General features: G+C 29.2%; 1 protein-coding gene across 1 annotated transcript; it reads right to left on the bottom strand.

Moving 5' to 3' along the window:
- Positions 1 to 58: 58 nt before the first annotated feature.
- On the bottom strand, positions 59 to 14,833 carry LOC107438743 (cilia- and flagella-associated protein 184). The gene is made up of 8 exons (XM_016051095.5): positions 14,595 to 14,833; positions 9,750 to 9,839; positions 7,977 to 8,040; positions 5,169 to 5,362; positions 4,745 to 4,864; positions 2,003 to 2,089; positions 1,327 to 1,464; positions 59 to 366 (listed from the first exon to the last, which is right to left on the bottom strand). Exons 1-8 carry the CDS (start codon positions 14,748 to 14,750, stop codon positions 151 to 153), a joined length of 1,065 nt encoding a protein of 354 aa, XP_015906581.1. The 5' UTR covers positions 14,751 to 14,833; the 3' UTR covers positions 59 to 150.
- Between the last annotated feature and the right edge of the window lie 162 nt (positions 14,834 to 14,995).

Below are 14,995 nucleotides of genomic sequence, written 5' to 3' on the forward strand. Positions count from 1 at the left end.
TTTTATATTTACTGTTTTAATTCTATTAACCTCAATTTTAAAAACAACGTTCAGGATATTGTGAGAACATAGAATAGCTGAATTTAATATTTTTTCTTATTTAAGTATTTTTTTATATGGTTACAGTTATTTCTTTTAGCAATAAACATATCATTTTTGCGATTCAGTAACTATTTTCATAGAACTTGCATATGCATCTTTTAATTGCTGTAATTCTTTTTGAGCAAGATCATTTTCTTCTTTTATATGTTTGTAATCATCAATAAGTTTAGGGTGTTGAAGGAGAATAAATCTGTGCTGTAAGTCTTCATTTTTCTCTTTCATTTTGTTATATTTTGTTTTTTCTTCAAATAGGTTACTACGCATCTGAAAAAAGGTAGAATAGTATGTAAAGATTTTTGTTAGAATAGCATAAATTTTATTAGAATATTGTAGTAGTGTTCATAGTATTTGGCACCTAATGAAAAAAATCTGGTTTAAATATCTTAAAAATTAAAGAATGAAGATGTGGAAAATCTCTTCTTGTTTTGAACTTTCTTTTAATAAGTACAAAAGATACTTAAAAAATTGCTTGAAATTTTTAAAATATTTAGATCGGATTTTTCTCTCCATTAGTTGCCAAATAAATGAAAATGAAATTTTATTAGTTGCCAAGCTTATTGCTTGATTTTTTAGCATAAAAAAAAAATTGTTAAAAAAAAATTTTTTTTTCATTATTTATTTTTGGTCTCTCACTGAAAACTTTTTTGCTGAGTATGAACAATCACATGAACAAAACACTTCTAAATTTACAAAGCATTCCTTTTAGTATTTCTTGATGAATCTTAAAAATTATTAAAAACTGAAAGTGTCTCTTCCATTATTCTAGGGTAGTGCATCTTTCAAACTTATCAGCAATGTTCTATCGTGACTGCCACTTTTAACAATATCATTATTTTAGTTTAAAACAAGCATTTTTTTTAAAGCATTTTTTTCCCATCAATTTATAAGCCTTTTGAAAAATTTTGTTATTGACATTTCAGTATTAAAAATCTGTGCATATTGATGGCAGAATATTATCTTACAATTTTGTTACCTTTTTTGATGATTTGCTGAATCATTGCATGTATGTGTCTAAATGGAGTATTTATTTTATATGTTTATATAGTATATATATTCTATTTTTTATTTTCAAAAAACTAAAACTACAAAACCCTTCTTTTAAATTAAACATATACACATTGGAATAAATATACACACATTTACTTCAAACTGAAACAAAAAGTAACTGATGAAATAAATTCAACGAATTTAAAATTTCAAAAATAAAATCTAATTATTCCTTACTTTATTTAATTCTTCATCTAATGACTTCTCTTCTGCAGCAGTTATTCCTTTTTGATGTTGAACAAATTGTAGTTTCTGGTTTAGATGGCTGATGATGTTTATCATGGAAAAAATTTTCTTTTGTAATTCTGCAGTTTCCTGAAGAAATTATTTTAAATAAGCTAACATAAAATTCCTGTTATGTTTCACTGAATATCAAAAAGAATCAAAGAATATTACTTCAATCTTTTATTTTAAAAAGGTGACATTTGTAAAGAGAAATTCAATGAAAAGACTAGAATTTATAGTTAATCAATATTTAACAGTTCTTGTTAAAAGAGAAAAATAACATAATGTTTTAATAAAAAAAAAATTCTTGATTTAAAGTCAGATTGAATGTATTTAAATAATATGCAAAAACATAATTCAATTAACAAAATATTTTATTACTTGTTAATAGCTGCATGGTGCACACTATTTGCGCTTCCAATTTTATACAACTATATATTTAATCAACAGTAGAATAATAATGAAAATGGTGTGTTCATATATATATTTTTTTAAAATTTCAATCGGCAGAAGTTCGAATTTTTTTATTATTATTATTATTACTCTATACGATATCAGCCATGCAAATTAGAAATGAATAAATAGTAATTCTTGAAAGCTAAAAACAAATATCAAAGCATTCAATTACTTCTTTCAATTGCTTAGTAACCTCTATATTATTCTCAATTTCTGTACATATTACATCATATTCGGCATAATTCACTGGCCCCTCTATCTGCAAATAAAAAAAATTACTATTAGAATTATAATTGCTTTTCTTTTAGTTTTAATGACAAATGTGAACATCCTACAGCAATATGTCCCATTTCAAATTTTGTTTATAAATTGAGAAAGTTATATTTATTTGAGTTAATAAGAGAAAAAAAAAACACGTTTTTCAATGATTAATATTCATTCTACTTTTGTACTGCAGGCCATGCTTATGGTATATTATATAAATTTATTGCTACTAGAAAAATCTTAAGATTATACTTACTAAAGAGTCTGAAACGGATAAGCTATTTCAGCATTTATTAGTAATGTAAAACTGAGCATGTGACTGAATTTTTTTATTAAAAATATTTATAGACAATAGTAATTTCGAAGTGACGTTGAAAAAATACAGGGTGTTTCATAATGACCAATCTTAATGTATGTTCTTAGTGATGGTTTGGAGACAACCCAGTTTCTGATAAATGGGTACTGATAATGGAGCCAACCTAATAAGGAAAGGGCTACATTGGCATCATCATAACGTTTATGACTCCTTTGGCTAACAACAAGCTGTTAAAGAAATATTTTACTAAATATAGACTTTGAATCCTTTAAAATAATGAAGTAATAAGGAAATACACAAAAGGAGCAAAAATCTTTTCAAACTGTGACTATTTATTAATAAGATAAAGAAATTGATAAAAAAAATAAGTTGAAACAAGTGTATTAGAAAATAGGTAGTTGTTAATGAAAGGTTAGCATCTTCCAGTTTAATTAAGCAAGCTGATTTTTGATAAGTTATATCATCAAATCTGACCTGCTTCCATAGTTCGGAAGGATTTTTTTCCACTTATACTTGTCATTGTAGCCTCTAAAGTAAATAATTTTTTTTTACATAATTTTTTGTAAGGATTCTGAAATATGGAAGCCACAATAGAACTCAGTATACATAAGATGTGCGCCGTCAGTATGTAATATTTCTATCCAGGTGTCTATAAATATTGCCACCTTTGACCACAAAATTTTACAACTGACAGCAAAACTTTTAAATTCAAAATTAATTTACTATCTCCTGATATAAAACCATCTGCAATTTCAACATTTTGTTTGACTGAATAAATTCTAATAATTACATATTCCCTCTATTTTATATCAGAAAATAAAACAGTGTTCCCAAAATTTAAAGAGAGCTGTATTAATCAATCAACCAATACTGTATTAATCAATCAAGCCTTGATAACCATGTATATATAACAGGGTGCGTAGCGTTTTTAAAAAGTGCTTATTTTCGTTTTTTAAAAGCCCTTAAAAGTGCTTTTTTTCATTGGGTGTTTTTGAAAAGTGCTTATTTTTCCTTTACTATGTTGATTTTCGCTTCGAATTATGCAAAAAAGCACAGTTCATATTGTTCTATTCAACGTTTTCATAATTAATTCAACCCCAATCTATTTCGGCGTATAGTCAGTCCGCAGCGTATGAGAACGCCATTTATTTTACCTGATTCAAAATTTCATGATTTTTGACAATTGTGAAAAACAATGCCAAAGGGTTTTTTTTTTTTTTTTGATGTGATGCTTAAAACAAGATTAAACCGTCTATTGTCAAAAACTTTCCAACCCTGTCTAATTATGATATTTTTTTAAAGTGCTTAAAAGGTGCTTATTTTTTGTTGAATAATTTGGCTACGCACCCTGTATAAGGAAATAAATTATTTGAACAGCAATAATTATTTAAAAAAGAAGCTAATTGTCAGTGACTTATATTAGTTCTAAAATACTATATTAATAAGGAAATATACAAACAACTCCGGTCCAAACAAACAATATACAACTCCGGTCCAGATAGGCTAGTCTACGATCCTCGACTTCACTAAGATTCACCTAGTACAGGGCTGTCCAACTTCAAAGAGCCCACGGGCCAGAATTCCGGTCACTGATCACCTGGCTGGCCGCAGTTTGAAAAAGTTGAACAATATCCTCTTGGCTCATATACAATAACAATTAATAGTTGAATTATTAATTATAAAACAATGGAACAGAAGGATTATAAAACAATTTGCTTACATTTTAATGGGAAAACTGAGGCCGATCAGACTGAAAAAGAAGTTGGCGGGCCGCCAGTTGGACAGCCCTGACCTAGTATATGCAATATACGTGCTCGTAAAATATGTGGAATCGAAAGTCCTGCGATCGGTCGCTATGCTGTACCATGAACACAGAGATCTGGAGAAAATTTCCTTCCCCTCCAGATCTATGTTTAAATTGAGAAAGTGGCCTCACGACTAAGTGGTGCTGCCATCTATCCGGGGAATTCTGAGCTAAGACGTACTTTCATCCCTGCATTGTTCTTTTATCAAACGAATGGAAATTCCTGCCTTAATTCACAAAAGCTTGTCTCGTCCAAGTATCATTAGAAACAGCAACAACCTCCTTCTCCGTAAATATCAAGTACATAAGGAAGAATTGTGAAAATAAGCATAAGTTTGTTATCATTTTCCCAAGTTTAAAAATTAAACATAATTGCCTAAGAGAACATAAAAAGACGTACGAATCAAAATTAAAACAGAAAATTGATTTTTTTTCTATGTTATGTGGGAGACATTTGAGCCCATAATTTTTTTAATCACCGCAGATTCACAAAAATTTTCGGATACTGCAGCTAAAAAGAAGTATCATACTAAGCTCCTCTTTTTCTGAATAGCTTCTTGTAAATCATAATTCTTTCTCATGTATTCCAATTGATAGTACTGTAAATTTTCTTCTGCTTCATGTTCTTTCTGTAAGAGCTTATTCACTTCCTATAAAAAAAACACGTAAGTAAAAAAAAAAAAAATTTCACTTTTATTTAAATTCATCTTTTATATAAGAACAACATTTTAATTAAGTATTATTTACATTTGTAAAAAGTATTAAAATGAATAATTTATCCAATATTTTCATTTATAGACTAATTGCTTTAAATTTACTAAAAAATTATTCGTTAATTTTTTCTAATAAATCTCAGCTCACTTTAACAATAACTCAATTGTAAAACATATATCATTATTTAAAAACAATTTTCTACGTGCATATGTTGCAACGCTAAACAGATAGCATTGTTACCTCTTTGGAGAATGTTTCCCCTGTATTGCTATTTACAGATTGAAGAGCAGCTTTTTCTTTAAGTGATTTAAATTCACCATTCAATTCGTTGTACTTTAACTCTGTTTCTGATATTTGCTTTCTCAAATCATCAATTTCTTGGCAGGATTTTAATTCAAATGTGCGTATCTCTTCCTCTTTCTCGTCAATCATGTCTATTAACATTTAAAAATATAAAATTTCTTAAGATGCTTGCTCACTAAGAAATAAACAATGACATAACAAAATACAAATTTTAAGTTACTTCTTTCTCACAATTGCTACCAACATTAATACATTTGCCGTATGATAAACGTCCTTTACAACCTGCTGCACCTCTTAGTTTCATAATTGTCAACTCTATAGTGCTTTCTTTAATTAAGAAAAAGAGTCTAGTCTAATGGGGCAAGATCAAGACTATAGTTAGTAATTTCAGAAACAATCAATGCAGCACATTATTTCAAGATTCAATCACCCTTCAATTTTGATCCCTTAAATTTAATGACTTCAAGTCAGCATTATTGGGACCAGAGCTGTGGCATCAAAAACCGACTTGTTTGATTGAGATCCTGACTTACACTCAATTATAATATCAAGAAAGTAATAATAATTTAAGTAATTGTTAATTTCAAATTATCAGCTTCTATTTTTTTATGTGCAATTAAAGTAAAGGGTAATTTATATAAAATCATATCTGCCAAGTATCCTGTTTTTTAACGAAGTCTCGTGTATTTTACGACTATCTACTGCTTACCTGTATATTCTCAAATTTCTCCATATTTGTTGAAGAAATTAAAAGAAAGAAAAAAAATTGGTGATAAAATATCTACTGATAGCAAAAATACTTATCTTATTCCTCAACAGATGGTGTTATTGCCAACTGCAGTATGTTGAGTGTCAATGATAGCTCAGCGAATAGAGCTTTCGCCTTGCAATGAGGTGAACCCAGGTTCGAGACCCAGCGATGACTGGTTGATGCGAATTCCGCATCCGGCTTGCACCGACAACAGTGCTGACGTGAAATATCTTCAGTGGTAGACGGATCACGGGTTGGAGTCCTCTTGTCGTCAGGCTAACCGTGGGAGGTTTTCGTGGTTTTCCTCTCCACGTAACTCGAATGCGAGTTAACTCCATATAAAAGTCCTCCACTAAGCAAATTTCTCCCAATACTTGATCCAGGTGTTCCCTTGTCTTCTGGATTGGGTTCAAAATTACAAGGCTACGGAGTTGAACATCAGTAGTCGCAAACCCAAAATTGGGTCGGTTAGTAAAATCTCCGTTATTTTACTTCTGTAATGTTGGCAGGTATGAAAATTATGTTTTCTATTATAACGGTTGAAAGTTCAATGTTTTTTTGGGGTTTTTTTTGCCAATTTTTAGTAGAATGCTTTTCTTTCTTCTTTTTTTTAAAAGTTGATTTCATGCTATGACAATACATATCAATGTACAATGCCCTCCCCCCCCAAAAAAAAACAAGTGGATCACCGTGAGTAACTTTTGATCTAATGATCGGATCTTAACGTTCTGGGACTCAATCTTAATTGTGACCTCAAATATTCTGGTTGATAAATTTGAGCAAAATCGGTTGAATATTTCCTAAAAAATTAAATTTCAAAAAATTCATATGTTTAAAATTCGATTTCTCAGAAGCTATTCAACCGATTTCGGGCAAATTTTGTATTTTACCATGTGAAATGACTTTCTTTAAAATGATTTAAAAATTTATATACCTTACAATTCAAAACTTTTTCGATTATTATTAAATAAAAGAATAAAAAGCAATAAATATTAACTAAAATTTATTTTTCCATAGAATTATCTTTGGATAAACGAATTTTATAATTGTATCCAAAATTTTTTTAATTCTCTTAAAAATTTCTCGAGATTAACGAAATATGCAAAAAATTAAATTAATATTAAGGAGCCCCAAACTTTGGATCGCTTTGATAAAACTATGGGGACCATATTTCCCAAATTGCTGCTACACCCTTTTGGGGGTCAGAAAGCAAAATCCCTTGAAAAAAAGTTATGTATATTTAGAGAAAGTGAGTTTTTGTGTCTGATTTCGTAACTTAAAATATCATCTGCGCTAATTAATTAGCATATTTGAGGTCACCCCCTCAAACCATTAGGATTGAGTCTCAGAACTTGAAGTTCTGATCATTAGATCAAAAATTATTCAGGGGGTTTGTTTTTTTTCCCTTTTTTCACATTGTACATTTGTTGTGACAACTTTAACAAAAAAAAAAACTTTCTATATAACGTCATTATGTATATGTCATTATGTCCTGAATAAAAACCCTTTTCCTACTTTAAAAGCATTATGAAACATATAACCTTTGCCCTTTGCAGTAAAAAGTTAAACTTCGTAGAAAAAAAAACATAGAAATATATGTTACGATTCTTTAACTTGCAGTCCCTAAATTAAACTACTGTGTCTCCTAACATCATACCAAATATTTTTTATCATCATTCCTAATATTTGCTTTTTACTGCCCCTCAAAAGATATGTATCTGAGAAAATCACTTAATAGTGGTAAATTTTAACTATCATGAATCGGCCGCGAGCAATAGCATTATGCCAATTAAATCTTGTCTGCTAGAAAGCGGAATAAATTTAAACACAATCGAGGTATCCAGTTTTACCATGCTCTACCCTATTCTGAGGTAGTATCTAAATAATTTTAACTTACAGTTTATTATTTACTATGAAAATACTCTATATTTTTTAACTATTATATTGAAGGTTAATAAATAAATGAAAGGATAAGCGTTATTATAAATTCTTACTTAACATGTTAAAAAACGTTTGTTTGTTAGAACTTGATGGCATCTCACTGTCTTGTTTAAAATCCTATAAAAACAAATATGAAAATTAATATTAACACTACATGTGTAATGCACTAAGAAATCAATATTCTAACGAGAATATAAAAAAAAACGTCTTGATAACCTAAAAAGTTTATGATATTTAGATTTTTTATTTTTAAATTTATTTTTTGTTCTGCATTTAGGTGGTGAAAAGTTTGCGAGTTAAACTTGAGGATTGTTTATTTTTTTTTTTTAAGATTTCCCTCTTTTCCCTAAATAGAGACATTTACAGATTTTACTTAGCAAGATTTTCCCTAACATATAACCGAGGAGCGCAACTTTTCGTGTACACTTTCATGACTGCTCTGTCTTATAATTAATAAATAAATTTTGTACCCTCCTTCCCTGCCTAAGACCTGTTTTAATCCTTCCACTCGGCAACGACGTTATAAGTAGCCAGGTATGTACTTTTATAATATAAACTACATTTGAATTCATAGGACATTAAAAAGTGCGTAAGAAACTTAAAATAATTTAGTTGGAAGGTAAAGTGTAAAATTTAAATACGACAAAGTACATTATTCGCTCCAGCTATTAAATTTTTTTTTTATTTTTTTGGTTCTTTAAATCATCAAGAATTCATTATTCGGGCCGGGATAGTGGTTGATAGGACTTCAATTCGCAATAACGGGAGTTCGAATCCAGACGGCCAAAGACATACAGGTATAGTAAATAGTTACTGGTGCACGTTAAATCTGTTGGGTCACAAAGTCCTCCCTGTTCCCATAGCAAATTATGTCTCTGCGGGTACTGGATTGAAGATTGATCGTTCTTTAGTTATGCTCAAAATTACGATCTGTAGATGAATGAATGGATGTATGAATGGGTCAGCGCTATAAACAGGTGTGACGCATGGGTGTGACAGAAGTCGAATTCTTGGCTATAGATGGCTTCGCTGGAAAACAAGAACAATCACACCCCCATTGCCTTAATGGCCTACCTCAACAACAACAACAATCCATTATTCAAATCAGTTGCACTCACCTTTATCAATTTCTTAGTCCCAGGATGTGTTCCAATGTTAAAAACAATGAGCTCAGGTTTTTAAAGCATTACAAAGGCCTTCAGCAAAATATATTTAATAACAAAAAAAGGAATGATGTTCATGGTACAGTACCATAAAGGAAAACAGAATGCAATTAATCCTTTTGCATTACTGCGCCATCTGTTGGATTTTAGAAATTATTATTATTAACATTGAAAAATATTATTAACACCAGCGTATAATACTTCAAGCACCCCCCAAACAAATAAATAAATGATACTTTTTTTTAATAATGTTTCTCTTTACTTTTATAATATGTATTTCCTTTTAGAATAATTAGAATGTGTGGGAGCACTTCGCACTTTCTTGGCACAGGCCTAGGGTTTGATCTTCGGACCGGGCAAGGTTGACTCAGCCTCTAACTGAATTCTTTGTACTTCAGTTAGTATTTGCTATTTTTCTAATGTAGCTAAAAAAAATACTATTCCTTTTGTGTGATTTCCAAAGCAAGGAAAAAAAATTATTTCTCAGGGGAAAAAGAAAAGAATTATTTCTCAGTGGGAAAAAAAGAATAATCAAAGATAATTTTTTGTTTAATACGTTAAAAAAGTCAAATAGAAGTTAAGAGTGTTCTTTTTTCTTGCTTTTTATTGTTTCCTCTGTCACTTCAGCATACAAGTAGATATTTTAGCGGAATTCTTACTTACGTGACCCAAGGGTCCCTTAAATAAACCTGATAGTATCTGTTGAAGCATGATATTTTCTGCCAACAAAGTTTTTTCTTCTTTCTTTATATCCTTAAAAAAATGAAAAAAAATCAGAAGAGCTTTCAAGTTGAAAAAAATCTATTTAGACTATAAATATGAAGTTGATCAAGACATGAAAAAGAGATTTGGAACAAATAAAATAAAGAAGCTATAAAACAAATAAAATTAATTTCACCATATGGAGATTTTATGCTTTAATGTTTTCAATTTTTAAACTTGTAAGAAGGTTTGTGCTAAGAGGTATATTATATCTTTAAATATATATATACATAAAAAAAATAGTAATTACGTATTATTTCGTCGATCATTTTCACTAAATCTGAAAAGAAATTTGGAAATGCTTTACATTTAAATATCACCTCATTTCTTTGCAAGCGATAAATTTTATTTCGATTTTACCAATTTCTTCATAATCACTGTATTAAAATAAATTTGAAAGATACCAAAATGACTTTGGTGCTATGATGGCAAAATGGTAGACGGAATAATACGCAAGTACCGAAAAAAATAATAATAGAAAATATTTCAGGTAATATTATTTTACAACTAGACTTGCTAACTGCTCCATCTTTTAAATATATACTGTTGGTTGAAGCACTAGTGCGTTAGGCAGCAATACTATGAATAACATGCATTGATATGCTGCAATTAGCCTTTTTTTTATTTATCTGGTGTCTTCGGGTATTGCTCCGAGTGTTTGACACTCTTATGTTTGAAATATTTTTTAAATGACCTATGTTCCTGTTGGAGCAAGAGTAGAGTGGAATTTGTTAAGTCTAAGTATCGAAGTGAAATTTTTTAAAACATAAATTAGAATGTATGAAAAGTGTTAAATCATGTAAGAAATGGAAACATTATAAGTAAGACCCGGATTTTTATGACATTTGCATTTTTGGACGTTTTTTGTCCTTCAGAGCATTTTTTTTTAGATTTATAGGGCATTTTTTTTTTAAATTTTGGGGCATATTTTGCATTTTAAAGTATTTTTTAAGTTTTCTGTTAATTTTTTCCATTTTTTATTATTTTTTGGGGCATTTTTATTACATGAAATGCAAGATTTGTCTTATAATTTTACATTTCATATTGTAACTCTCATTACCACCTGCATGCCATTATGTTTTTTCATTATGTTATTGATTGATATAAAATCTTTAGAAGTAATTCTTTGTTGCAGTTTTCCCATTTTCTCTGATTTGCATAGTTTAGAACATTACAATTTTCAAGGAAAGAATTTACTATTGTCCACTATTGAAAGAAACTGTGGAGAGACATAAGAAATAAAGTCTGAAAACCTCGTGAAAGGTTAGAGCCAAATGATTGAAGACCTTTGTATTCAAATGCACCCCTGTGCTTCAGAATTGTCCACAACACAAATGTCAATTATTTGACAAATCCCTAAATCCTTATGGCCCAATGGTGTATAACACAATAATGTTCTTCTGTTTCTATCTGATGCTGCACCATATATGATCAAAGCTGGAAAGTCAATTAAAAGATTTTATCCAAAACTAGTTCATGTAACTTGTCTTGCACATGCACTTCATCGTTTTGACGAAGAGATCGGTGTAAATTACTCTGATGCAGACAGTCTGGTGTCAAATGTGAAAAAGATTTTTCTGAAAGCCCCATATCGTCAAGAATGTTTCAAAACATTTGCTCCTAGCATAGCTTTGCTCCCTAAACCAGTAATAACACGATGGGGTACCTGGTTGGATGCATGCTTACACTACAGTGACAATTTTAAGATAGTGAAGTCTATCGTCAGTAGTTTTGATTCAGAAGATGCTGCATCAATTAAGATAGCGCAAAACGTGTTGGCCTCAGATAAAACCGAAGGAAACTTAGCATTTATTAAGTCTAACTTTGCTATTGTGTCCTCGTCAATTACAAGATTGGAGAAACAAGAATTGGAACTTTGCGATGCAATAAATTATATTGATGTAGTGAGTCAAGTGTTGCAAAAAGCAAGGGGAAAGATAGGACAAAGTGTAGCAGCTAAATTGAACAAAGTTTTGGCGTAGAACACTGGCTTCCAAACAATGAAGAAAATTTCTAGGATATTAACAGGTGAAGCAACATCTTTTCAAATCGAAGAAGAATTGTTAGTAAGTGAGACCGTCTTTTTCCAGTACGCACCAATAACATCAGTAGACGTTGAAAGAAGCTTCTCCAGGTATAAAAATTTACTTTCAGACAAGAGACGCTCGTTTACATTTCAAAATATCAAAAAACATTTAATAATCCAATGTCATTCTGATATTTAGTAATATTATGAGATGGAAGTTGTTATATTCATTAAAGTTTCTATACAAAATGAAAATGTTTCGGAGTCAATATATTTTCCTCTTTTTTGTTATTTCAGGATATAAAACATATTTTTCAAACTTTAATGAACGTAGAAAAAGTATTGCATTGCTTTCAGAGCCGGATTATACCTTTCGTAGGCCCTAGGCATAGCCGTTTTTGGGCCCTCCCCTCCTTCCCCCACTCCTCCCCTCTTTTCAAAATATATAGGCTAAAATTTGCGTAGTTTGGAATTCGACAGTATAATACAAGATTTCGTTGAATCCAAAAATCGCAAAAAAGTAATATAGTAGATCATAAGATTCTGCAAAATAATTTATTACCGAAAAATATTATATTTTTATTTGTATTTTCATAATTTTGTGCAAAATACACTTGTTGTTTTTAAAGCTAAATTATTTTTGTCAACAAATTTTTTTGTCGACAAAAATAATTTAGCTTTAAAAACAACAAGTGTATTTTGCACAAAAATTTTTTCTCCCAAGTTTTTCGTAGGTCCCTGAATTTCGTAGGCCCTAGGCACGTGCCTAGTGTGCCTATAGGTTAATCCGGCCCTGATTGCTTTATATATTTTGAAATGACTCATAATAATTTTAAAAAGTAAAACTTTTTTTAGTTCAATATTTGTACTTTATTTAAGTCATGTCATAAGGCATTTTTAGCGCAATTTTCGCATTTTAAGGGCATTTTTTTTGCATTTCTTAAGGGCATTTTTTGCACTTTTTAAGGGCATTAGTTGAAATTTTTTAGGTCATCAAAATCCGGGCTCTAGTTATAAGTAACGCTTATTCATGATTTTTAAAAGCTGAAATGAAAAATATTTTATTTTTTATAAATTAAAACAAAATGACAGACAAACTTTTCGTCTATATGAATCAGGTATGAAGATGGTTAAGGAGAGATGAATAGAATGCGCAAATTTGCAATATATAGTGAATTCGACTTCACGTATTTTTCTTAATAATGTATTTCAATCACAATAAAAAAAATTACTAACATGAAATTAGAACTTTATCATTTATGTATATTTAAGCCATTTAAACAAACAAAGTTTTAAAAACTGGTAATGTGTACGTTACTGTTTTGAGAAATTAAGCTCCCCCTGACAAAAATAATGGAGTCAATCTATAATTACCTTTATTTTTAATGTTTTATCAGCATCAAAACTCATTACATTGTAGTTTACCGTTATTATGAAATAAAAATGAAAATATTATATTGCCAAATTATGCCAGAAAAATTATTATGCTGATTAATGAAATACCGTGTTAATGAAATGTTCTTGAAGAAACTATCATATGGTAAAATGAACTATCGGTGATATGATTATTGAGTTGATATTATAAAGATAAAATTAATTCCAGGTAAAGTTATCAGAACGCGATCCATACAATAATTTAGGTGCAATTTGTAGTTACTTAAGCTACTTTTCAATTTAAAAAATCTACTAATTCAAGAATATTTACCGTAAAGATTAATTAATTGCTTGTTAGAATTTAATACTTGTAGTTGATAAGATGGAGAAGGGGGATAAAGGACTAAAATAAATGTACACGCGCTATTTAAAACAATAATTAGTGAAAAAGATAAAAAATAAAAACATTTTAAGAAAAAGATAAAAGACGAGAAAAGAAATAAAATATTTCCTCAGAAACAGAATTAACTAGTTCCTAATTATGCATTTCATAAATGACAATATTTTGGACAAACAAAAGTAATCCCATAATTTGTTACAATAAATTCAGAATTTTCTAGAATAATACCCAAATATAACTAGATCAATTAAGAAAGTATTTTATAGTTAAACGAAATAAATTTATCTTGATAAATAATGTTTAAAATTTCAAATAAACTATGTAAAATTAAGTTCAAGAATATTTAAATTTATTACAGTTTAGATAAAAGCTTACACAATCGAGCGCCTCTCTTATTTTGGAGATTTTTAATGTTCTTACAGAAAACAGAAAAATGAATTAAAAGTGATATTTTCTAATTACAAGAAATCGAGATAGAAATAATAAGAAAATGGAAAATTTTATGTGCTGTAAATGCTCAAGGTAGAGTACGTAATCCAAGGGGTACCCTATTTTACACTCTAACAAAAGTCTATGCAGATAATTATCATTAATATTAATTAATTTATATTCTCTATCATTGAAAAGAACTTGAACGAAGGATAAAGATTTTTTCCATGAAGGAAATTGTAGCAGCAATGTCTAACAACTAGCAATTCTTTTTAATTCTATATAATTCATAAGAAGATAGAAATTATTCTCTTAAAATTAACATTATTTCTTCGTCCGTTTCAAAAGTTTGGATCGTTTATATCGTTTTTGCAATATAGAGCTTTCACTGTACGATTTCAAAATGATTCAGGACTTATAATAATATGAAATCTCAAGCCTTTTAAATTTAATTATAGAATTAATAATTAATTTAAATACATATCAAGAATGTAATAACTGAAATTTCCTTACTAACCATTATTTTTTTAATTAATTCCTCTTTGTTTGATATCTTTCTTTCAACTATTTCGGAAAAATGATTGCCTTCGTGCTTATTTATGTCATCAAAATTCCTTTGAATGTCGCTTTCTTTTGAGTCGTCATCATCACTTGATATTATTTCGGAATCCATTTAGAATAATGCTATAATATATATATATTCTTTGCTGAATATTTATTTATAATATACACAAAACTGAACTTAGTTGTCATAGTAACTACAATAGTTGGCTTATCTCTATGGATTTTTAAACATGCTTTGTCACTAATGCTTTATAAAATGGATATACAAAGATAAAGAAATTTTACTTCATAGTGGAGTATTATTAATGTTAAGTTTTCTAATTGTCAACCTTTATTTATGAAACTAGTCGATGA

Source organism: Parasteatoda tepidariorum, chromosome 3 (genome assembly GCF_982258835.1).
Source record: "Parasteatoda tepidariorum strain Cologne lab strain chromosome 3, Ptep-v5.0, whole genome shotgun sequence".
Classification (NCBI taxonomy): Eukaryota; Metazoa; Arthropoda; class Arachnida; order Araneae; family Theridiidae; genus Parasteatoda; species Parasteatoda tepidariorum.